Source organism: Rhinoraja longicauda, chromosome 25 (genome assembly GCF_053455715.1).
Source record: "Rhinoraja longicauda isolate Sanriku21f chromosome 25, sRhiLon1.1, whole genome shotgun sequence".
Taxonomy (NCBI): Eukaryota; Metazoa; Chordata; class Chondrichthyes; order Rajiformes; family Arhynchobatidae; genus Rhinoraja; species Rhinoraja longicauda.
Window position 1 is genome coordinate 8,732,980 of NC_135977.1, and position 25,086 is coordinate 8,758,065.

The 25,086-nt window shown below is 45.5% G+C and overlaps 1 protein-coding gene across 1 annotated transcript in view; it reads right to left on the reverse strand.

Moving 5' to 3' along the window:
* The window catches only part of hnf1a (HNF1 homeobox a), a 92,624-nt gene that overhangs the window by 51,117 nt on the left and 16,421 nt on the right, over positions 1-25,086 (reverse strand). The window contains exons 3-5 of the mRNA XM_078421450.1: positions 21,957-22,212; positions 17,997-18,232; positions 11,187-11,344 (exon numbers count right to left, since the gene is read on the reverse strand). Of these exons, the coding sequence (XP_078277576.1) occupies positions 11,187-11,344; positions 17,997-18,232; positions 21,957-22,212 (650 nt within the window). The remainder of the gene's footprint in view (positions 1-11,186; positions 11,345-17,996; positions 18,233-21,956; positions 22,213-25,086) is intronic.

The window sequence follows — 25,086 nt, forward strand, 5'->3', positions numbered from 1 at the left end:
CGGGTTAATGAGGCCATCAAAATGCAAACAAAGTACTGTGTTTCAGGTCCAGAGGGATAGAATTGAAAAGCTGCAAATTCATATTAAATTTATATAGAGCATTTGATCAAGAACTCTTAGGGGCTCTGTTCTCCACAATATAAAGAGGATACAGAGGCACTGGAAAAGGACTAAGAACAAGAACAAAGAACAAATAGCCTGGAGTTCTTCAGCTGAGCAAATAGAAGATTTAACGGTGACCCAATTATGAGAGTGTTCAATCGACGTAGAAAATTCAACTCTAGAAGTAGGAGTTAGAAGTAAAGGTGGGCACGAATTAATTCAAGAGAGGATTAAAGAAAACTTTAGACTTTATTGATACCGCTGAGAAACCACCGAGTCCTCGCCAACCAGTGCTCACCCCGTAAACTAGCACTATCCTACACACGAGGGACAATTTACAACGTTTTTAACCAAGCCAATTAACTACAAACCCAAGCATCTTTTAAGTGTGGGAGGAAACCGGAGCACCTGGAGAAAACCAACGCTGTCCACCACAGGGAGTACATTCAAACTCCACACAGACAGCACCCAGAGTCAGGATAGAACTTGGGTCTCTGATGCTGTAAAGCAACAACTCCACCACTGCGCCATTGTGCTGCCCTCTAACATCGTAACCTATAGAGTGGTCACAATGAGGAACTTGCTGCTGTGAGACTAAGCGCACGAGAGTTATCCTGACATGATTAGATTAATAAGATGGAAAGAGAAGGCACAGTGCATTTTTTGAAGTCATTTTATGTTCTGGTAATTTTACCCAGGACTTGCATAGAACACAATGTACTGGAGTAACTCAGCGGATCAGGCAGCATTACTGCAGGACATGGTCAGGCGATGTTTTGGGTCGGGACTCCTCCAGAGATGCGGCCTGACCTGCTGAGTTACTCCAGCACTTTGTGTTGTATGGAAGGTTGCAGCGTCTGCAGTTCCTTGTGCTGACATTTTACCCACGACTTCCTAGCCCAAGTCACCCTATCTTGCATACATCGATTGAAGAGAATTTGTACTGGGACTCATCGACCATAAGCTTTTAAGTGCACTTGGGTTTTTTTCCCTTTGCTTGAAGCAGAATAACAGCTGTCCACATCACTACTGAAACATTTTTCCATGGTGCATCAAATACCTTTCAAAGACGCACCATGCTAAATGACTGAGATTGTTTCAAGCCTACATAAACTCAAATAACTAAACAGTTTCCAGACCACCATTCCTCTCTTTGCGTCTCTGATAACCACTTCAAAACTCTACTAAGGTTGGTCTAATTTTATATCTTCTGGTGAACATGTAGATAACCAGCACTGAGGGCATTAAAAAAATGTTATGTCTGAAGAAGGGTCTCGACCCGAAACATCACCCATTCCTTCTCTCCAGAGATGCTGCCTGTCCCGCTGAGTTACTCCAGCTTTTTGTGTCTATCTTCGGTTTAAACCAGCATCTGCAGTTCCTTCCTACACTTATACTCTCATAAATCTCAGCTCAACTAATATAACTGAGATCCAAAGAAAATATTTGCTATCCAGGTTATTCAAAATATTTTGTACTGAAACGATACTCAGCCAAAGAATCATAATACACGGCATTTGTACATTATCCTTTCAACTTAGAATTTGAGCTCAAAGTAAGTTCTGAGCCAACTTCAAATAGAGAAGTCAGAATGATGGTTGATGTTGGAAATGGAATGCTTTAGACTAAACCAGTCCAATGGAGTGGAAACAAAGACATATTTTTCTTTATGTAACATGTTAGTTGGCATGTTAGTGCTCATGACTACAACAAAGAAATACCAGATCTAACGTCCTTCATCTTAATGAGCGTAGAGCTCAGCTAAACACACAGCTGGAGGAAGGGTGGGAAGAGCAATCTCTAAATGATTCACATTCAAGTGAAAAAACTTTTCACTGCAGCCCAGTACACGTGACAATAAGCTAAACTAAAAATGAAACTGTACTAAATTCTTTCATAAGTGTACTGAAAATTTGTGCGATTATTTTTTTTCCCTAGTTCCTTGTCTCCATTTTTCTCCAGCGCCTTTTGGTTCGGCTGCAGGAGGCACCCCTGGAGCACAAAGATAGCGGGGCGAGGAGAGGGACGTTGGTTTGCGGGCGATGGAGGGAAGGCCCTGCAGGAGCCTGGGGCTTTCCTGGATTGGGATCCGCTCCAGTATATCAAGCGCGTGGGTCGACCGGACTTTGGACTTGTGGAAATGGCGCCAAAGCATGGCGGCGCCCACATGTGTAAATATGCAAAGAGAATTTCACTGTGCAGTTGCACATGTAACAAAGAAAGCACCGTTGAACCATTAAATGAATGCTCCATTAAATGAATGCTCCATTGTGAAATATCCACAAAGTATGGCTACTTTGAAGAAGTTTACATTACTCAGCTGATCTCTCCATTTTAGATCAGGATGACCAATCTAATCTATTACACTCAAATTTGTGATGTGAGGCTTGAAGCCAAAGCTTCCTGACACAGAGTGAATCAGAGCTATGGATGTAGCCCATTCCATCGCACAGACCAGACTCTCCACCATTGATTCAATCTACACACCACGCTGCCTGGGAAAAGCAGCCAGCATAATCAAAGACTCATCCCACCCGGGTCATTCCTTCTTCTCCCTGCTTCCGATGGTCGAAAGTACAGAAAATTGAAAGTGGCATCATCAGACTCAGGAACACGGGGCAGCACAGCGGCATAGCAGTAGAGCTACTGCCTTTCAGCGCCAGAGGCCCAAGTTCGATCCTGACTACGGGTGCTTGTCTGTACGGAGTTTGTACGTTCTCCCAGTGACCTGCGTGGGTTTTCTCTGAGATCTTCGGTTTTCTCACACACTCCAAAGACGTACACGTTTGGAGGTTAATTGGCTTGGTATAAATGTAAAAAATTGTCCCTAGTGTGTGTAGTGTAGTGTTAATGTGTGGGGATCGCTGGTCGGCGTGGACTCGGTGGGCTGAAGGGCCTGTTTCTCTAAACTAAACTAAACAAAACAGTGTCTTCCCCTCTGTTATCAGGCTTCTATAAGAAGGGTACTGTCCGATTCACCTCTACCCTATTGAGGACATGTGACTTTGTATATGGAACTGATGCGTATACTGCTGACACCTATATTCCGCACTCTGTATCTTTCCCTTTGCTCTACCCATTGTACTTGAATTTGGCTTGATTGTGCTTATGTACAGCATTATCTGATTTGATTGGACAGCATGCAATACAAAGGTTTTCACTGTACCTCGGTACCCAAGACAATAATAAACCTAAACCAGAAGGAAATGAACCAATTATCCTTTTTCTGGGTAAATCTTCTCCAATTGGTAACTTTAATGACGCATTGAAATATTAGAAAAGCAGAAATCCGTTGGACAGCTTGACCAAAACTACAGACAGAAAGAATTTCATTCCATTTCATCAGAAGGATGATTATATTTCTGAGCTGCTTCTAAGTTCCTGCGATATGCAAACTGCTTTGGTTCATATAATTGTTTCCACGGAAACTGCTTCCATTTCCAGGCAACTATGTGCATTTAAGCTGCTATTCATAACTTCGTAGCTGAAGGTGGAAATCTATGGAGGCAGTGACATGAATTCTTCTTAGCTGTGTGTCAGGCACACAGTTTGTTTCAATCACAGCTACCCAACAGAGAAGCAGAAACCCCAGCAATCACAGCCTCCATTCCCAAGGCTTGCTACATCTTTTAGAGCCAATCCCATCAAATTTAGTTTAGATGAGTTATTTCAGTTAGTTTAGAGATAACGCGTGGAAACAGGCCCTCTGGCCCACCGAGCCCGCACCGAACAGTCATCCCCACACCGTCCTACACACAGTAGGGGCAATCTACATTTATATCAAGCCAATTAACCTACAATCCTGTACGTCTTTGGAGTGTGGGAGGAACCGAAGATCTCGGAGAAAACCCACATGGTCACGGGGAGAATGTAGAAATTCCATACAGACAGCACCCGTAGTTGGGACCGACCCCGGGTCTCTGGCACTGTAGGCGCTGTAAGGCAGCAACTCTAACGCTGCGCCACCGTGCCGCCCTGTTTGGCAAATGTAAGCATTCAGGGCGGCAAGGTGGCGCAGCGGGAGAGTTGCTGCCCTTTCAGTGCCGGTGACCCGGGTTCAATCCTGACTACGGGTGCTGTCTGTACGGAGTTTGTACGTTCTCCCCGTGACCTACATGGGTTTTCTCTGGGATCTCCGGTTTCCTCCCACACTCCAAAGACGTACAGGTTTGGAGGTTAATTGGCTTGGCATTATTGTAAATTGTCCATAGCGTGTGGTAGCATAGTGTAAGTGTGCGGGGATTGCGGACTCAGGGGCTTAAACTAAACTAAACTAAATTTCCAATTCACATAATGGTAGGAAGATACCAAGAAGGAGTGTTACTAATGGATAGCTCCTTATTGACATGATGGGCCACATATCCTTTTTCTATCCTGCAAGATTCTATAACAAACTATTTTGACACCACATTTGGATGTGGAGAGGATGTTTCCACTGGTGGAAGGGTCTAGGACCAGTGGCCATGGCCTCAGAGTAAAAGGACGTACCTTTAGAAAGGAGTTAAGAAGGAATTTCTTTAGTCAGAGGGTGGTGAATCTGTGGAATTCATTGCCACAAGACGGCTGTGGAGGCCAAGTCAATGGATATTGTTAAGGCAGAGATTGACATTCGTGATTAGTACGGGTGTCAAAGGTTATGGGGAGAAGGCAGAAGAATGGGGTTGAGAGGGAAGGATAGATCAGCCATTATTGAATGGCGGAGTGGATTTGATAGGCCGAATGGTCTAATTCTGCTCCAATAACATGAACTTATGACTCTAGAAGTTATAGAGTCATAGTGGAAAGAGTCCCTTCGGCCCAACATTGCCCACACTGACCAACATGTCCCATCTACACTAGTCGCATCAGCCTGCATTTGGCCCATGCCCCTTTGAATTTCCCCCTAAATGTTTCTCAAAAAATGTTTCTTAAACCTTGCCTCAACTACCTTTTCCGGCAGCTCATTCCGTACACCCACCACCCCCTGTGTAAAAATGTTACCTCTCAGATTCCTATTAAATCGTTCCCCCTCACCGTAAACCTACGCCCTTTGGTTCTCGATTCCCCTACTTTAAGCAAGAGACTCTGTTACTTTAGCCGATCTATTCCTCTCATGATATTGTACTCTTCTACAAGATCACTTCTCCTCCTCCTGCGCTCCAAGGAATAAAGGCCTAGGATGCTCAACCTCTCCCTATAGCTGAAGCCCTCAAGTCCTGGCAACATCTTTGTAAATCTTTTCTGCATCTTTTCCAGCTTAATAACATCTTTAATACAACATAGTGCCCAAAACTGGACACAATACTCTAAATGTGGCCTCACCAATGTTTTATATAACTCTCCACCGGGTGGTGCCGTAGGTGGCAGCCTCGCCAACAGCCTGCCTCATCCCTTTCTTCTTTTGTTGTTTATAGTCTGTTTTATTTGTATGTTTTAGTGTATCTTTAGTGTTTTTATTATGTGGGGGGTTGGGTGGACTTGATAGGCCGAATGATACGCCATCCCTCGATACTCAGTACTCTGACTGATGAAGGCCAATGGAGTTGGATTCATGGGAGATGGTCTTGGAGGGGAGGATGCTCCTCAAACTGCGGAGCATGCTGGACAATACAGCTCACCCCCTGCATGACACACTGGTCAACCTGAGGAGCACCTTCAGCAACAGACTGATTCCATCAAGATGCAGAACAGAACGCCACAGGAGATCCTTCTTCCCTGTGGCTATCAAACCGTACAACTCCTCCCCCTTCTGTCGTGGGGTAGACTGACTCCCCTCCCCTCCCCCCTCCCCAATCTTCACACATCCCCAATCCTTTTAACTCGTCACTTTAATTTCATGTGTCATGTATTTTGTGTTTTTACAATTGTTAGCAGATCAATTTACCTCCTGGGATAGATAAAGTTCTATCGTGTCGTATCGCATATGCCAAAAGCCTTTTATGACCATCCTCTCAACCTGTCAAGTTGACCAAGATTTTTCCAGTTTTTTCCCCACCCTGTAGCATTGGAGCGAATGTGGGGCGAGAGAAGGCTCTGCCCAGGTCATGAGGAGACCTGCAAAACCACCATGGACTCTCCCCATCAGAGTATTTGTGGCTGCCGAGAATAATGTGATGATCATAAGATCACAAGTGATAGGAACAGAATTAGGCTAATCTGCCCATCAAGTCTACGCCGCCATTCAATCATTGCTGATCAATCTCTCCCTCCTAACCCCATTCTCCTGCCTTCTCCCCATAACCCCTGACACCCGTACTAATCAAGAATCTATCTATCTCTGCCTTAAAAATATCCACTGACTTGGCCTCCACAGCCATCTGTGGCAAAGAATTCCACAGATTCACCACCTTCTGGCTAAAGAAATTCCTCCTCAACTTCTTCCCAAAAGAACGTCCTTTAATTCTGAGGCTGTGACCTCTAGTCCTAAACTCTCCCACTAGTGGAAACATCCTCCCCAGGTCCACTCTATCCAGGTCTTTCACCATTCGGTAAGTTTCAATGAGGTCCCCCCTTATTCTTCTAAACTCCAGCGAGTACAGGCCCAGTGCCGTCAAATACTCCTCCTAGGTTAACCTACTCATTCCTGGGAATAGGCAGGATCCTGCCCTTCCCAAAACTATTTGGCACCAGCTCCCAAAGCTGAAATTTCCCTCTTTAGCCACTAATAGGAGCTCTGCCTCTGTGGTAAACTTCCTGAGGTGGCGAGACTGCCATCAAAGCGACAAGAAGTGACTTGAGATGACGACGGATAAAAACAACACTATTAAAGGAAAGGATTCCAAACCCTGCTTTTTCATTGCAGGCAGAGTATTTTGACAGCGTCAAAATAGCTTCAGAAAAAGGCTGCATTGTGTCCAACTACTTTGAAAATACTTCAGGAAGTATTCTTGTCATCACCACGACCCTGCAGTAGAGGCAGGCAAGAAGTAATGAAGATAATTGCCTGGCATTGGTTATGCACAGCTGTACCCTGACCTTTTCAGTGTTGTATTATGACAGAAATGTAGCTTCAAGAATACAAATGTAACTCTTCAAGTTCTCACATCCTATGCTGGGTGTAATGAGTGAAATTAGAATATTTGGATTTGTATAGTTTTTTGAAAGGCTCATCAAGACCCATTCAGTCCCATTGGCTCAGCTTCTCATCGTTTGCTCAACGATCAAAGGCAAGAAGAGATAATAAGTAATAACAAAGGAACCTGCAGATGCTGGTTTATGCCAAAGATAGACACAAACTGCTGGAGTAACTCAGCGGGTCAGGCAGCGTCTCTGCAGAAAAATGGATAGGTGACGTTTTGGGTCAGGTGCCTTCTTCAGCCTCAAGACTGCGCCAGAGAGCTTGGTAAAGACTTGGGTCTCGTTTATTTGGAGTCCTCCCTCCACTCAGCCATCTCTGTGGCACAAAACCTCGGCTTGCGTTGGAAACCATTGTTAAACGGTGAGATTTGCACACCGATTTAAGGTTGAGTTTCCAACTCCAAGCAACTCTGCGAATTCTCTCTCTGAAGACGGTAGATCTCAAAGCAATCTCACTGAATAGTGTGACACAATGGTGCAGCAGTAGAGTTGCTGCCTTACAGCGCCAGAGAACCAGGTTCGATCCTGACTACGGATGCTGTCCCTATGGAGTTTGCACGTTCCCCCTGTCACCGCATAGATTTTCATATGTTCATAAGTTATAGGAGCAGAAATAAGCCATTCGGCCCATCAAGTCTATGCCATTCAATCGTGGCAGATCTATCTTTCCCTCTCAACCCCATTCTCCTGTCTTCTCCCCATAACCCCTGACACCCATACTAATCAAGAATCTGTCAATTTCTGCCTTACCTATCATTACCACTTCCTTCTGTGGTAATGAATTCCACAGATTCACCACCTTCTGGCTAAAGATTTTCTCCGGATTCCTCCTACATTCCAAAGATGCACAAGTTTGTAGGTCAATGGGCTTCTTTAAATTGTCCCTTGTGTGTAAGATAGAACTAATGTATGGGGTAGTTGCTGGTCGGCACGGACTTGGTGGGCCGAAGGGCCTGTTTCCACGCTGTATCTCTAAATTAAACTCAGTGAGGGACTAATTTCATTGCTTAAGTTGTCATTGGATAATGTTAAGCAACCAATTCCACCAATTGGCTACTTTCCAGAAGAAACGAAGGTTAGACCTGGCATTGACTGCCAGGAAGAAAGTAGAGGGAGGTTAGGTGCCTAAACTGCTGTGAGAGAGACTTTAATTATGGAGAGAGTTATCTCATGGATGTGCAGTGAAAGTCATTAAGCGGAGGGAGTGGAGAAAGAAACCCTGTTGTCAACGTTTTTTTCCTTCGGCAGATCAGTTTTACAAGTAGTTTCCACACTGAGTTCCTGTGTAAAGCTTCAGATCATAGTTTAATTACTGCACGCCCCTCATCAGGGAAGCTCACACACAAAAAGAAAACGATTATTGCCAGGAAACCGCTGTGAATTAAGCAAAAGGAGAAGAAAACAAGAGGTCTGGTGGGTTAATGGACATTTGGAAACAATTCAGATGGTTTCAGATGGTTTGAAAAGTTTTTTCAGTTTGCAGAAGGCTATCACCATTATTACTCATTCCAGCTTCATTTATTTGCCTACTTTGTCTCTCAAATTTAGAACACAGAACAGTGCAATCCATAATCCTCCATTCCCTGCATATGTGCATATCTAAAAGCCTTTTAAATGCCACTATCGGATCTGCCTCCACCATCATCCTCTGGTGTCTATAGAAGCCTTGGGCCTAAGTTCCAAGGTCGGCAGAGCGACAAACAGGGATTAGGATTGAACCCGGATCTCTGGTGCTGCGAGGCAGCAACTATACTGCTGCGTCACTGTGTTGCCCCATTCATCCATTCATCCAAACATTCCTCTTTCTATTATCACAAAACAATATCACTGTCACCGCCCTGGTATGTGTGTATCTCTGCTTGCTCTGGAACAATATGCCCACTCTTCAAAATCACTTCATCGAACATGCTTTGAGAAAGGTAAACCTTTCCCTCCCTTTATCTCCCTCCCACAACAGAGGTGTCAAAAGATATGAATCATAAACACAAATATTCTTGATATAAAGTGCCATTTATAAATGCTTATGAATATTTTACAAAAACAAATAGAAGAGAACGAAGATTGACTCCTTGCAATTTAAATATGGAAAACATGATCTGGCTTAGGATTGATATGGGCGAAGCACCTGTTAGGACAGGGACAGCAGTAGAGTTGCTGCCTTAAAGCGCCAGAGACCCGGGTTCCAACTTGAATTTGGGTGTTGTCTACGGAGTTTGTACGTTCTCCCCGTGACCTGCCTGGGTTTTCCCCGGGCGCTCCGGTTTCCTTTCACACTCCAAAGACATGCGGATTAGTAGGTTAATTGGCTTTGTTAAATTGTAAAAATGATCCCTAGTATGTAGGATAGTGTTAGCCTACGGGGTGATCGCTGGTCGGTGCGGACTCGATGGGCCGAAGGGCCTGTTTCTGCGCTGTAGCTCTAAACTCTAAACACCAGATAATAAACCGGGACATGCTATAGTTGAGTTTTTTAGTTTGGTTTAGAGATACAGCGTTGGAAACAGTCCCTTCGGCCCACTGAGTTTGCACCGATAAGATCATCTAGGTCATCCGGTCTCACTCAGTCTCTGCCTATTTAAAGACACTCCCATTCTTGTTTTTGTTACACAATAAACATTTTGGTGGCGTCAGTCTCAGGATTTGCTGGATCTCGGTCTGGTGGTGACATTCCTTTCTTGTTTATTATTTTACTGGCAGCTTTGGTGACTTCTATAGAACGTTCTTTCTTAGTAAATGCCTTGATCACGCCTACAGCCACCGTCTGCCTCTTGTCCCTTCCCTTCTACTGGAAGGCAAACAGCACAGTGGCACAGTGCTAGAGCTGCTGCCTTGCAGAGCCAGAGTCCCAGTTCGATCCTGACCACGGGTGCTGTCTGTACGGAGTTTGTACGATCTCTCTGTAACCTGCATGGGCTTTCTCTGGGTGCTCCAGTTTCTTCTCACACTCCATAGATGTGCACGTTTGTAGGTTAAGTGGCTTCTGTAAATTGTCCCTAGTGTGCAGGATAGAACTAGTGTAGGGGTGATTGTTGGTCAATGCATTCAGTGGGCCAATGGGCCTGTTTCCAAGCTGTATCTCTAAAACTGAAACTAAAGCAAGTCCCTTCTATGCTACTTGAAGCATTTTTGATTTTTAATTTTACTCTGCTCTGATAAAAGGTCAGATAAAAATCCATAATTATTAACTATGGATTCTCTCTCCACAGATGCTGCCTGGCCTGCTGAGTGTTTCCAGCATGAGCTGACGGTATTTTAGATTTTAGTTTTAGTTCAGAGATATATCGCGGAAACAGGCCCTTTGGCTCACCGAGTGCATTAACCAGCGATCCCCGAACACTAGCACTATCCCACACACCAGGGGCAATTTACAATTTTTATCAAAGCCAATTAACCTACGAACCTTATGTGTAGGAAGGAACTGTAGATGCTGGTTTAAACCGAAGATAGACACAAAATACTGGAGTAACTCAGCGGGACAGGCAGCATCTCTGGAGAGAAGGAATGAGTGACGTTTCGGGTCGAGACCCTTCTCCAGACAGTCACCCATTCCTTCTCTCTAGAGATGCTGCCTGTTCCGCTGAGCTACTCCAGCATTTTATGTCTGGCTTCAACCTACAAACCTTTATGGGAGGAATTCGGAGCACCTGGAGAAAACCCACAAAATTATAGGGAGAATATACAAACTCCGTACAGATACCACCTGTAGTCAGGATCGAACCTGGGTCTATGGCGATGTAAGGCAGCAACTCTACCGCTGCGCCACCATGCCGCCTAAAGTATTTGATTCTGTTGCAACGCGCATTGTAAACCAAGGTAGGCCCCAGCGAGATTTGAACACCCAACCCGTGGTGCACTAGACCAGTGCTCTAACCCCTGAGCTAATACCTGCAGTTTTTTGCTTTCAAAAGCAAAGCGATTCCATGGAGTAATTCCACGTTTGTCCAACTGTGCGAGCAATCACAACTCGCCGCATTAGGGGCAGCAGTATCGTCCCACAGAGCCGATCTCATCGCTCCTGACACACTTACCAATTTGGTGTCCGTGGTCAACAGACTGGAGCTGGGTTCCAGACCCGGAGGAGAAACAGGTTGGAGAATCGTGTGAGTTGTCACCAGGGTGCTGTTGCCATGGTGCCTGACAGATGGAGGCATGGTGTCATTGGAAGTTTGGTGCCCATATCTCACTCCTGCAATGAAGGAAAAAGGAAATGTCAGAGCCCTGTTTAGTTTAGCTTAAAGATACAGGGCGGAAACAGGCCCTTCGGCCCACCGAGTCCGTGCCAAGCAGCGATCCCCGTACACTCGCACTATCCTATACACTGGGAACAATTTACAATCTTTACCGAAGCCAATTAACCTACAAACCCGGTAGACACAAAATGCTGGAGTAACTCAGCGGGTCAGGCAGCATCTCGGGAGAGAAGGAAAGGTTGGCGTTTCGGGTTGAGACCCTTCTTTAGACTGAAGATGGAAGATCGGAAATCTGTCTTTAGCACACGAGAAGTCCATTCAAGAGTGATAACAGCGAGGAAGAAGCTGTTCTTGAACTGGAGAACCTAATGTTGATGAAATCCATGCTGAAGAATCTATACAGTATTTGGCAGGTAGCTATGTGAAATTGAACTGAATAACCGCCACTTTGTCCTTCATAATAAAAACGACTCTTTTGCTGAAGATTCCAACATCTGCAGACCCTCGTGTCTACATTTTACTGCAAAATCTCCTCAAAGTAGGGCCTACTTTGAAAAAGTTGTCTTTCTCTCTCCGATGGGAGTTCTGTGAGACCCTCTCTCACTGCTCCCCCTCTATGTACTTGCCAGGCTTTGTCCTGATCCCACCTCTCTTTTCCAGCTTTCTCCCCCCTACTATCATCATTCTAAAGAATGGTCCCAACCCGAAACATCGCCTATCTATTGTCACCACAGTTGCTACCTAACCTGCTGAGTTCCTCCAGCACTTTGTGTTTTGACAGGATTCTAACATCGTCAGATTCTTGGCATCTTCGTTGTAATTTTTCTTTCACTGATTCAGGGACGCCAATCGCTGAGGAGCAGCACAACGGCGCAGCGGGTAGAGCTGCTGCCTTACAGCGCTAGAGAACCAGGTTCGATCCTGACCTTGGTCGGTGTGGAGTTTGCATATTCTCCCTGTGACTGACTGGGATTTCTCCGGGCACTCCGGTTTCCTCACACATCCCAAAACATGTGGTTTGTCGGATAACTGGCCTCTGTAAATTGCCCCTAGTGTGAAACAAGTGGCAGAATCTAATGGGAGTTAGAAATGTGAGACTCTTACCCCAGAAAAGACAGGCTCTGATACTGGTGACATATTTGTACCAATGGCAACCATCCTCTGAATGCCAGTCATTAAATGCAGGCTTTATACTGAAGATTCCACACACTTTATGAATTGAATACAGATTATATGAGAATATTCTAGAATCATAGAGTCTTACAATGTGGAAAAGGGCCCTTCAGCCCAACCTGCCCACACCGGTCAACATGTCCCATCTACACTGGTCCCACCGACCTGGGTTTGGCCCATATCCCTCTAAACCCGTCCTATCCATGTACCTGTCTAAATGTTTCTGAAATGTTGCGATAGTACTTGCCTCAACTACCACCTCTGGCAGCTCGTTCCATACCCCCACCACCCTTTGTGTGAAAAAGCTACCCCTCAGGTTCCTACTAAATCTTTCCCTCTTCACCTTAAACCCATGTCTTCTGGTTATCGATTTCCCTACTCTGGGCAAGAGACTCTGTGCGTCTACCCGATCCATTCCTCTCGTGATTTTGTACACCTCTATAAGATCAGCCCTCATCCTCCTGCGCTCCAAGGAATAGAGTCCTAGTCCTCGTGGAGTGTTATTGCACAGATTATTTCTGCAGCTATCAGACAGAAGGCACATTTAACCTGAGCAAGTCCCAGTGATTAAAGATCAGTGTCTATACCACTGTAACATTCAGTTCACTCAATAACCACTCAGTAAATATAAAATAGTCCACCTATTGAATAGACATTATCTCCTAATGCAGGCTGAGTCAATAAGGACAGGCAGTCTCTGAGGGTGTAAGCAATGAAGTTGGATCTTTTGAATGTGGATATCAGTGTCGAACAGACCTCAGCAATTAGAAGAAAGTCCAAATATCCATTTCCAATGTCAATTCATTAGCTGCTGTACCTGGATTAATAAATTAACCATTTTTTGTTTCAAATGAACACGTGTTGTGGGCTAATGCGAAATCAACTTATAAAATGATCTATTTTAAGAAAGTTAACAACCCATTTTAGCATTTGCTAAATTACAAAGAGTCCAAAACAAGCCTGAGATACACAGTCTAAGCAGCAGCAAGTAGCAACACCATCTCACAGAATGGCAGCAGCGTTGTATGTATAAAATGTCTACAAAACAGATCAGTATTGATTCAGGGAGATTATGGAAACGGTGAATGATGGATTAATAAGATTTAACTATCTGGTCTGGCATTTTAACGCAGCTTAGCAATTTTGCAAAATGTCAGCAATGCAAACATTCACATTCCTTCGCGCAGCGGGAAGTGGAGGCCACAGTTACAACAGCACCGAGAGTAATCTTGTGTAGGGAGGAACTGCAGATGCTGCTTTACACCAAAGATGGACACAAAATGCTGGAGTAACTCAGCGGGTCAGGCAGCATCTGTGGGGGAAAGGAACAGGTGACGTTTCGGATCGAGACTCTTCACAAGACTGAGAGTCAGGCAGGGGGAAACTCGAGGTATGAGAAAGTACAGATCAAAGCAGAGCCTGCACCTAAGGGTGGAGCCCACAACGAAGGGATACAAGCAGTGGAATTAGCAAGAGGATTGGGAGGGACAGAGAGAGAGGGAATGCAAGGGTTACTTGAAGTTAGACAAATCAATATTCATACTGCTGGGGTGTAAGCTGCCCAAGTGAGATATGAGGTGCTGTTCCTCCAATTTTCACTGGGCCTCACTCTGACAGTGGAGGAGGCCCAGGACTGAAAGGTCAGTGTGGGAATGGGATGGGGAGTTAAAATGTTTGGCAACCGGGAGATCACGTAGGCCATGGAGGACTGACCGAAGGTGTGCAGCGAAATGGTCGCCAAGTCTGAGCTTGGTCTCGCCGATATCTAGGAGTCCACACCAGTGAGTGACATTGTTTTGATGCACTACAACATATGGCCTTGGGCCACATATGTCCAATCAATATTGCTTAGGTAACTTCAGATTGAGAACAGTCAATAAAAAACAATAAATGACAGCAGTTCCATTCATCCTTTGGGCAATGGAAGATCAAGTCCCAGGCAGCCAGTGGATCAGTGGGCAGGAAGCGACATGGTACACATATCCTGGCAGACATTGACAGTGCCAAAGTAGAGATGGTTGAAAGCTTCAAATTCGTAGCAGTAAATATCACCAGCAACTTGTCTTAGACCAGCCATAGCAAAGCAATAGCCAAGAAACCACACTAATGCCTCTACTTCCTCAGAAGGCTTCGGAAGTTCAGCATGTCCCCACCAACTCTCTCCAACTTCCACAGATGCGCCATAGAAAGCATTATATCGGGATATACTACAACATGGTCTGGGAACAGCTCCATCCAAGAAATTGCAGAGAGTTGTGGACGCAGCCCAGACTATCACACAAACCAACCTCCCTTGCGTTGACTCCATTTACACCTCATGGTGCCTCGGCAAGGCCAGCGGCATAATCAAGGATGAGTCTTACCCTGGACACTCCCTCTTCACCCCTCTCCCATCAGGCAAGAGGTACAGAAGTGTGAAAATGTACACCTCCAGTTAGTTACTTGGTTTAGTTTATTGTCTGAGGTACAGTGAAAAGCTTTTTGTTGTGTGCTAGCCAGTCAACCAGCCGGAAAGACAATACCTGATTACAATCGAACCGTCCACAGTGTGCAGATACATGATAAAGGGAATTACATTTAGTGCAAGATAAAGTCCAGTATAGTCCGATTAAAGATAATCTGAGGGTTTCCAGTGAGGTATACAGCAGCTCAGGGCCACTCTCTAGTTGTGGTAGGATGGTTCAGTTGCCTGATAACAGCTGGGAAGAAACTGTCCCTGAACCTGGAGGTGTGCGTTTTCACACTTCCGTACGTCTTGGCTGATGAGAGAGGGGAGAAGAGGGATGACTGGGGTGAGACTCAGCCATGATTATGCTGCTGGCCTTGCCGAGGCAGCGTGAGGTGGTTGATGGAGTCAATGGAAGGGAGGCTGTTTTGTGTGATGGTCTGGGAGTTCCATGTCATTCCACTGTCTCATCCACTCCCCACCCACAAGCGGTAATTTACAGAGGACCAATTAACCTACAAACCCACACGTCTTTAGGATGTGGGATGAAACCGGAGCACCTGGAGGAAACCCACGCGGTCAGAAGGAGAACATGCAAACTCCACACAGACAGCACCTGAGGTCAGGATCGAACCCAGGTCTCTGGCGCTGTGAGGCAGCAGCACCACCAGCTGCACCACTGTGCGACCGCTATCTGCAGATGCAATTAAAGAGCTGAAAATCCTCCTCCCCTCTTTGCGTGTCAGCAGGCTTCTTGTACTTTGTTTCTTCCACATTGAGATTCCGGATGATTTTTCTTTTACTACCTCAGTAATCATTTAACAATACCTTTGCACAATTGATAAACCCTTTAAAAGCATTGTAATTATTAAACGGTAGGTAAACCAGTGCAGTACGGCCTTCCAGCATTGAAAATCACTAGTGGTTTAGGGGCCCCTGGTGTAGTAAGCTTGGCTAAGTGTAAGTGAAGACTCATTTACAGCACAGTATAAAGGTTCTCAGCTTACCATCCACTGCCACCCATGTCGGTCTTTAAAAATAAACAGCAATTCAGTTTCCATGGGTATAAAAACAACTCCAAGGAAAATTAGCACATTGAAATGCGGGTTCATTCCATCGACTTAGTTCAGTTCTGTTTGCAGATCTGTTACTTTGGAAAAATAAGAACAGTATACACACCCAGAGCACAATGCAGTATTATGTGCTGAGTGGTAAGCAAGTGACATGGGGCGAAGTCTTTTAAAGCCATATATCTCATTGCTGTGCTTTCTGTTTAGTTTAATTTAGTAGAGACATACAGCTTGGAATCAGGCCCTTCGGCCCACTAAGTCCGTGCCGACCAACCATCACCTGTACATTAGTTTATCCTACACAAAAGGGACAACCTTTTCACACAAAGGGTGGTGGGGTGTATGGGACAAGCTGCCGGAAGTAGTTGAGGCAGTGACTATCCCAAACTTTTAAGGAACAATTAGACAGGTACATGAATAGGACAGGTTTGGAGGGATGTGGGCCAAATGCAGGCAGGTCGGACAAGTGTGGCCGGGGCATGTTGGCCGGTGTGGGCAAGTTAGGCCGAAGGGCCTTTTTTCAGTCTCTATCACCGTATGACTCTATGGCAATTTTACAGAAGCCAATTAACCTACAAACCTGCATATCGTGGGAGGAAACCGGAGCACCCGGAGAAAACCCCACGTGATCACGGGGAGAACGTACAAATTCCATACAGGCAGCACCTGAGGTCAGGAACGAACCCAGATCCCTGGTGCTGTGAAGCAACAACTCTATCGCTGCACCACCGTGCCACCCTTGAAAGGCAATGAGAGACTATCAGATGCGTAATTAAACCAAAGCCCTATCCATGCTTCAGTTCAGAAGAAGAGCAAGGTATAACACCTCAATATTTACCTCTCAATGTCACTCATATACAGATTCTTTTGTCATTAATTCATCACCATTTTGGGGGAGTTTGTTGACTTGAAAATTGCTCGCTGTGTTTCGTATGTCAGTGACAACATTTGAAATGTATGGCTCTGGTTGTAAAACATCCTCAAATTATCTGCAGTGATAAATAGCTATGTTTTTTTCCCCGTACAGTACAAACTGTTCTGGATAAACTACACATATCAATCAAAGAGGAGAGGCACTATTTTCCAAGCGTTAGACTGAGTGACTGTTTCGCCGAACATTTGTGCTCGGTCCGCCAAGGCTTTTCATGGCCAATTTTAACTCCCCTTCCCATTCCCATACTGACCGATCTCATCTCTGCACTACTATCAGAACGAAGGTACAGGAGCCTGAAAATTGTGACCGCCAGGTTCAAGAACAGCTTCTTCCCAGTGACCACCAGGGTCTTGAACACCACACAACACCAACCACCAACCTACCACACCAACTATGATCTACTATGGACTTTGTTTTGGCTGCACTATGGACTTTGGTTTCGCACTATTACGGTCTGGTTACCGAGTATTACTGATTATTATTTGACTGTATTATTGAGTATTGTATATTTATTTGTGTGTTTTGCGATAATGGGCCTGTAAAGCTAGGAAGAATTAAACGCTCTTGACTCGTGCCACAATGGGAGATATTAAACATTGTCCCATTGTGCATTAAACCAGCAGTTGTGAGAGTGTGCAATGGCCAAGTCTCAGTGCGTTTATAGTTTAAAAGAAGAATAAGAAAGGGAACAAGCTTTACCAGGTAATTTGAACATAGACACAAAAAAGGTTGAGCAGGCTAGGATTCTATTCCTTGGCGCGCAGGAGGATGTGGGGTTATCTTACAGAGGTGTACAAAATCAGGAGAGGAATAGATTGGGTAAACGCACAGTCTCCTCTCTCCTGATGACGTTCTGTGGCAAGTCTGTCCCACACGGAAGAATTGATTTTGACACAAAAAACAACTGTTTCCTATTCACCTGCAGTCAAGCGACTGACTATAGAAACAAAAAGCTGGAGTAACTCAGCGGGTCAGGCAGCATCTCTGTTGAAAAGGAATAAGTGGCGTTCCGGGTCGAGACTTACCGTGTAACTTGTTGGGTGACAAAGCGTTTGGTTGGAGGGGTGAGTTACTGTGGAGTGTCATGGGGGTTACTGCGTGCGTTTGCTGACTGCCGTAAGCATCCATCGCCAACTTGTGCCGAAAAGCTTCTTCCTTCCGTCGATTGGCAAACCAGTTGTAGACCCGCACCTCAGTGACGAGGTTGGAGCCCAGCCCGTGGGCCTGGGATGGCGAGACTCCTCGCTGTATACACTCCGCTCTGCAATTAGCAAGGACAACAAGTGTGTCAGGCCAGAAACCCACTTAAATCACTCTAAAGAAACGCCCTGGGACAAATGACGTGCTATAAGTTGGTGTTAGGCCATTTTTAAGCTACACTCAGTCACCAAATCCATATGGAGACACAAGGAACTGCAAATGCTGGAACCCTGCATGGAACACAAAGTGATGGAGTAACTTAGCGGGTCAGGCAGCATCTGAGGAGGACATGGAAATTTGATATTTCGGGTTGGGACCCTTCTTCAGACTCCTACTGTCTAACATCGTGTCCCAAACTGAATCATCACCTATCTATGTCCTTGGGAAGGCTGGTAGGTTTGTTGCTTTCTCTATCTGGTCAAAGTTATTAAAGTTAGTCCGAAGAAGCGGCCAGACACAAAAGGTCACCTATCCATTTCCTCCACAGATGCTGTCTGACTGTACAAGATCATGAAGGGAATAGACGGGCTGAATGCACACTTTTACCCAGTGTAGGAGAATCAAGAACCTGAGGACATAGGGTCAAGGTGAGGGGGGGGAGGGATGTATGCAACGATCTAACAGAGGAGGTAGTTGAGGCAGGTACTATCACAACATTTAAAAGACACTTGGACAGGTACGTGGATAGGATAGGTTTAGAGGTATATGGGCCAAACGCAGGCAGGTGGGACTAGTGTAGATGGGGCATGTTGGTCAGCGTGGGCATGTTAGAAAATCATAAGGTCGTGATAGGAGCAGAATTAGGCCATTTGGCCCATCAAGCCCTCTCCGCCATTCAATGATGGCTGATCTATCTTTCCCTCCTAACCCCATTCTCCTGCCTTCTCCTCATAACCCCTGATACCCGTACTAATTAAGAATCTATCTATCTGTCTTTAAAAAATATCAATTTCCAAATATCCCAAAATATCCGAAGGGCCTGTTTCCATGCTGCATGACTCCATGGCCTGCTGAGTTTGTGTTTTGTGCAAGATTCCAGCATCTGCAGTGCCTTGTTTTATTAAAGTTAGTGGCAGTCAGTACCTTTGCACGTGAACCTGGATCAGTACTTGGTACTGATTAGCTAATGCACCTGCAGGTTTTAAGGTTCACAGTCTACTTAGCCACTGACCCACCACAGAGGTGACATCAGGACCACACCCTTGCTCAGTGTTGCCTCAGTGTTAAAGTGTTGCTTTAGATCTTATCTGAGACAAATATTGCCGATACCTTGTGTACATTGGATCTGTTAATATCTCCATTGTAAAATTCCCATTCTCAAGATCTCGTCACCATTTCTCTGAAGCACCCTTAAGATCTACAAGCTATAATGACAACACAGTGGCACAGCTGGTAGAGCTGCTTCCTTGCAGCTCCAAAGATCCAGCTTTGATCTTGACCTTGGACTTTGTTTGGACTGTTTGGACTTTGCACGTTCTTCCTCATCCTGTGACCGTGTGGGTTTTCTCTGGGTGCTGTGGTTTCCTCCCACATTCCAAAGACGTGCAGGTTTGTAAGTTAACTGGCTTCTGTAAATTACCCCTCCTGTGCAGTTCATAGTACTAGAGTACGGGCGATTGATGGTCGGAGCGGACTCGGTGGGTTGAAGGGCCTGTTTCCACGCCACATCTCTAAACTAAAAGAAAACTTAAGCTAAACTAATCCGGAGCACCCAGAGGAATCCCACGCAGTCACAGACAGAGCATCAAAACTCCACACAGACAACACCCAAAGTCAGGATGGAACCGGGGTCACCGGTGCTGTGAGGCAGCAGCTCTACCTGCTGCGCCACCATGCCGCCCAGCCAACAAAAACTTACTGCACTCTTAGTTAACTGGGTGACTCCGTCGGATAAATTTGATTAACTTGTGCAGCTTTGTGCCAGAAATTGAAAAGTCAGCTGACAATTCTTGACAGATTGTCTCTCCAACTTTTGTGTGGAAATGGGGAAGTTTATTCGTTAAAATGCAATTGAACCTAAGATGCATCAAGCACTTCCGATCTGAGATTGACACGTCCTCTTATTGGACAAGGTATATGATGTGCAGGCAGGAACTGCAGGTGCTGGTTTACACCGAAGATAGATACAAAGTGCTGGAGTAACCGCCTGCTGGGTCAGGCAGCATCTCTGGAGCGAAGGAATGGGTGACGTTTTGGGTCGACAGCCTACTAAGCCTGAAGAAGGGTCTTGACCTGAAACGGAGCTTATTCCTTTTCTCCAGAGACGCTGCCTGACCCGCTGAGTTACTCCAGCATTTGGTGGAATCTGAAGAAGGGTCTCGACCTCGTTAAGGCTAAATTTAAGGAGGACATTGGATGAATCTTTAACATAGACACATAATGCTGGAGTAACTCAGCGGGTCATAGAAACATAGAAAATAGGTGCAGGAGGAGGCCATTCGGCCCTTCGAGCCAGCACCGCCATTCAATATGATCATGGCTGATCATCTAAAATCAGTACCCCGTTTCTGTTTTCTCCCCATATCCCTTGATTCCTTTAGCCCCAAGAGCTAAATCTAACTCTCTCTTGAAAACATCCAGTGAATTGGCCTCCACTGCCTTCTGTGGCACAGAATTCCACAGGTTCACAACTCTCTGGGTGAAAATGTTTTTCCTCATCTCAGTCCTAAATGGCCTACCCCTTATTCTTAAACTGTGACCCTTGGTTCTGGACTCCCCCAACATCGAGAACATTTTTCCTGCATTTAGCCTGTCCAATCCTTTAAGAATTTTTATGTTTCTATCAGATATCCTCTCATCCTTCTAAATTCCAGTGAATACAAGCCCAGTCGACCCAGTCAGGCAGCATCTCTGGAGAAAAGGACTAGTTCCACTGTTTGCATCCTTGTATCCCTGTTGAGAGCACATCTTCCTCAGCCAGTCATTGTGGACTTCCACCCTTCCTGAGGTCATCTGTTGCCGGCCCTGTTTTGTTCTTGCCTTCTCTATCTTTCAGTCTGAAGAAGGCGGAAGAAACATCACCCTTTCTCCAGAGATGCTGCCTGACCCAGTGAGTTACCCCAGCTTGTCTATCTAAGGTACATGATGTAATTCGATGGAGAAGCAGCCGAAGGGGTGGATGGCCTACTGTGGTTTCAGTGCTTCTGCTGATTAACCAGTGTGGCCCTGCACCAGGTTATAGATGCTGAGGTTAATCACAGCTCAGTTCGGCTCATCCAAAGTGGCAGAGATCAAAGCAAGCTGTATTTCTGAAGCTTATCTGCATCCCACTTCCATTCCTGAAGGTAAAATTGAGTTAAACAGATGCAAATGCATCTAATTCCATTGCCTCAACCAATTTCCCTTCCCGCGCTGGAAGTAACTATTTAAAGAGCAAGAATCTTTTGACCCAATTAACATCGGTTCAGGCTTTCTAACTGCCTTCCTTCGTCTAAATTTTTGCAGCATTTTTGCTCCATCCTTAGACTCGGCAGAGAAACCCTGCACAGAAAATCAAGGCAATATCACTGCGCTTCAGAGAATCACCCCCATCGGCAGCTTTGTTCCTTCCCCCCAGACTTAAACAAGGGCCACGTTATGCAATGAGTCACTCCCCACGTGGCTGCCAAGGAATTATAACGCAGGCTTAGAGCTGGAAACAAGATGTTAAATAAAAGATGATTTGAGTCTCAACAGAATTACAGTGTGATGAAGTATGGATTGAGAGTGTTTGGCTGACTTTGAATATATATCCAAGATTTGTAACCAAATCAACACAGTGGTGACTTCACTGTTGCTTAGCTGACCTGTTGCACTCTTCAACCAAGGCTTCTCGCTCCTCCTTGCTTGGGTTCTTCTGTCTCTCATAGGCCTGAAATAGTATCTGCTGCGAAGCAGGCCCCCACTTGAACCTGTTTCTTCTCATCTTCTTGCTGGCTGGCTCTTCGACGAGTTCTTCCCCGGATGTTCCCTGCGCAGAGTTGTTGAACTCTGCAAAGAGAAACAGCTGCTGTCCGTTTTCACCCACATTTTGTCCCATCCTCTGAGTAGGTTGGCTGAACTCTATAACGAGAAAGGGCAGATAAACTTGGGTAGTTGGAACTTGCATAAACCAATAGATCAAAAAAAGGAGCTGCAGCATGTTGTATCTCATACATTTTTAATTCCAGAGCGTTAATGGCAGATTAAACACATTGATAATTCCATTTGTCACAGAGTCATAGAGTCATACAGGCCCTTCGGCCCAACTTGCCCACACTGACCAACATGTCCCATCTACACTTGTCCTACCTGCCTGCGTTTGGCCCATATCCCTCTAAACCTGTCCTATCCATACACCTGTCTAATTGTTTCATAAACGTTGCAATAGTCCTTGGATCAACTACCTCCACTGGCAGCTCGTTCCATACACCCACCAAACTTTGTGTGAAAATGTTACCCTTCATATTCCTATAATCTTTACCCCCTCATCTTAAACCTATGTCCTCTGGTCCTCGATTCCCCTACTATTCCATTTGATTCCACCTGATCTATTCCTCTCATGATTTTTTACACCTCTATAAGATCACCCCTCATCCTCCTGCACTCCAATGAATAGAGGCCATGCCTGCTCAACCTCTCCCTGTAGCTTAGAACCGTGAGTCCTGGAAACATCCTCATAAATCTTCTCAGTACCTTCTAACTTGGCAACATCTTACCTGTAACATGGTGCCCAGAACTGAACACAATACTCTAAATGCGGCCTCACCAACGTTTTATATAACTGTAACATGACCTCCCAACTTCTGTGCTCAATACTCTTGACTGATGAACGCCAATGTCCCAAAAGGCTACCATTTAAGGGAAGAAAATTACATGATGAACACAGCCTCAGCTCAGCTACATTTTCCATATTAGAGAATAAATAAATATGATGCACCACCCATGTTTTTCTCCACTGGCAGTAATTAGACAATATTCCAATGGAATATTCAATCACTAGAATGTATTGTGTGCAGTACAATAATCATGGGCATGGACCCCTGGTATGTTTGCCTTCATTGCTAGGGGTGTGTAGAAAGAAACTGCAGATGCTAGTTCATACCGAAGATAGACACAAAATGTTGGAGTAACTCAGCCGGTCAGGCAGCACCTCTGGAGAAAAGGAATAGGTTATGTTTCGGGTTGGATCCCGATCTGAAGAGCTGACTCAAGGTATGTGTCAGGCTCCTCAAGGTATGCCTACTTCGAAGAGGTTCTCCTCTCTGTGACAGGTGTGCAGCACCCACTCTCACTGCCCCCCTCTGTGTTCCCTCTTTCTCTCCGGCTCCACCACCACGTTTTAACCCAGGATTCTGAAGAAGGGTTCCGTATCCGAAACGTCACCTATTTCTCTAGGTGCTGCCTGACCTGCTGAGTTACTCCAGCGTTTTGTGTCGATCTTCATTGCTGGAGGCATTGAACACAAGTGTCAGGAAGTCATGATGCAGCTCCGCAGGACTTGGTGAAGCCGCATTTGGAGTATTGAATACAGTTCTGGTCGGCCCCCATTACAGCAAAGATGTAGAGGCTTTGGTGAGGGTGAAGAGGAGGTTTTCCAGAATGCTGCCTGGATTAGAGAGTCTCAGAGGTTGGGTACATTTGGTTTGTTTTCTCTGGAATGTCAGAGGTTGAGGGAAGACTTGATAGAAATATATAGAATTATGAGAGACATAGATAGGGCAGACAATCAGAACCTTTTCACAGGGTGGAATTGTCCACCGCTAGAGGGCATAGCTGTAAATTGAGAGGGGGGGGTTAATGGAGGTGTTGGGGGCAGGTTTTTTTACACTGAGAGTGATGAGGGCCCCTGCCAGGGGGGGGTGGTGGAGGCAGATACGATAGTGGTGTTTAAGAGGCTTTTGCATAGGCACATGGAAGGGCAGGGAACAGAGGGCTATGGATCACGTACAGGCAGATGAGATCAGGTTAACTTGGCATCATGTCGGGCACAAACATTGTGGGCCGCAGGGCCAGTTCTTGTGCTGAACTGTTCTAAGTTCCATCAGAATGTAGTCATACACCACACACTGCATAGCTTTGATGAGTCATGTATAATTTGAAGACAGCAAGACAACATCAAAGGCCTTGCAAAGTATTTTATGCAAAATGCATGTTCCCACGGGAGACCTTTTGGAAGTGTATCTAGGCAATGCCCATTAGCAGTAAAAGGTGGCAAAAAAACAGATGACCCATTTGAAGGAAGTGGAGAGAAAATGATACCAGGATTAACATGCGATGCCAGTTCTCCATGGAGGTGATGGCCAAATCAACCATCTTTATGGCAGAAGATCGACACATTTTAACAATGACTAAGACTAAAATTAAGAGTGCAAACTGAATCTTAATTGCTAATCCATGGTCATAACGCCAAGCTACAGGGAGAGGTTGAGCAGGCTGGGACTCTGTTCCTTGGAGCGCAGGAGGACGAGGGGTGATCTTATAGAGGTGTACAAAATCATGAGAGGAATAGATCGGGTAGACGTAGAGAGTCTCTTGCCCAGAGTAGGGGAATCGAGGATCAGAGGACATAGGTTCAAGGTGAAGGGGAAAAGATTTAATAAGAATCTGAGGGGTAACTTTTTCCACACAGAGGGTGGTGGGTGTATGGAACGAGCTGCCAGTGGAGGTAGTTGAGGCAGAGACTACCCCAACATTTAAGAAACTGTTAGACAGGTACGTGGATAGGACAGGTTTGGAGGGATATGGATCAAATGCGGGCAGGTGGGACTAGTGTAGGTGGGACATGTTGGCCGTTGTGGGCAAGTTGGGCCGAAGGGCCTGTTTCCACACTGTATCGCTCTATGACTCTATGACAAAAAGCTGGAGTAACTCAGCAGGTCAGGCAGCATCTCTGGACGATTCAGGGTCGAGACCAAACTGAGAGTCAGAGGAAAGGGAAACGAGAGATATAGATGG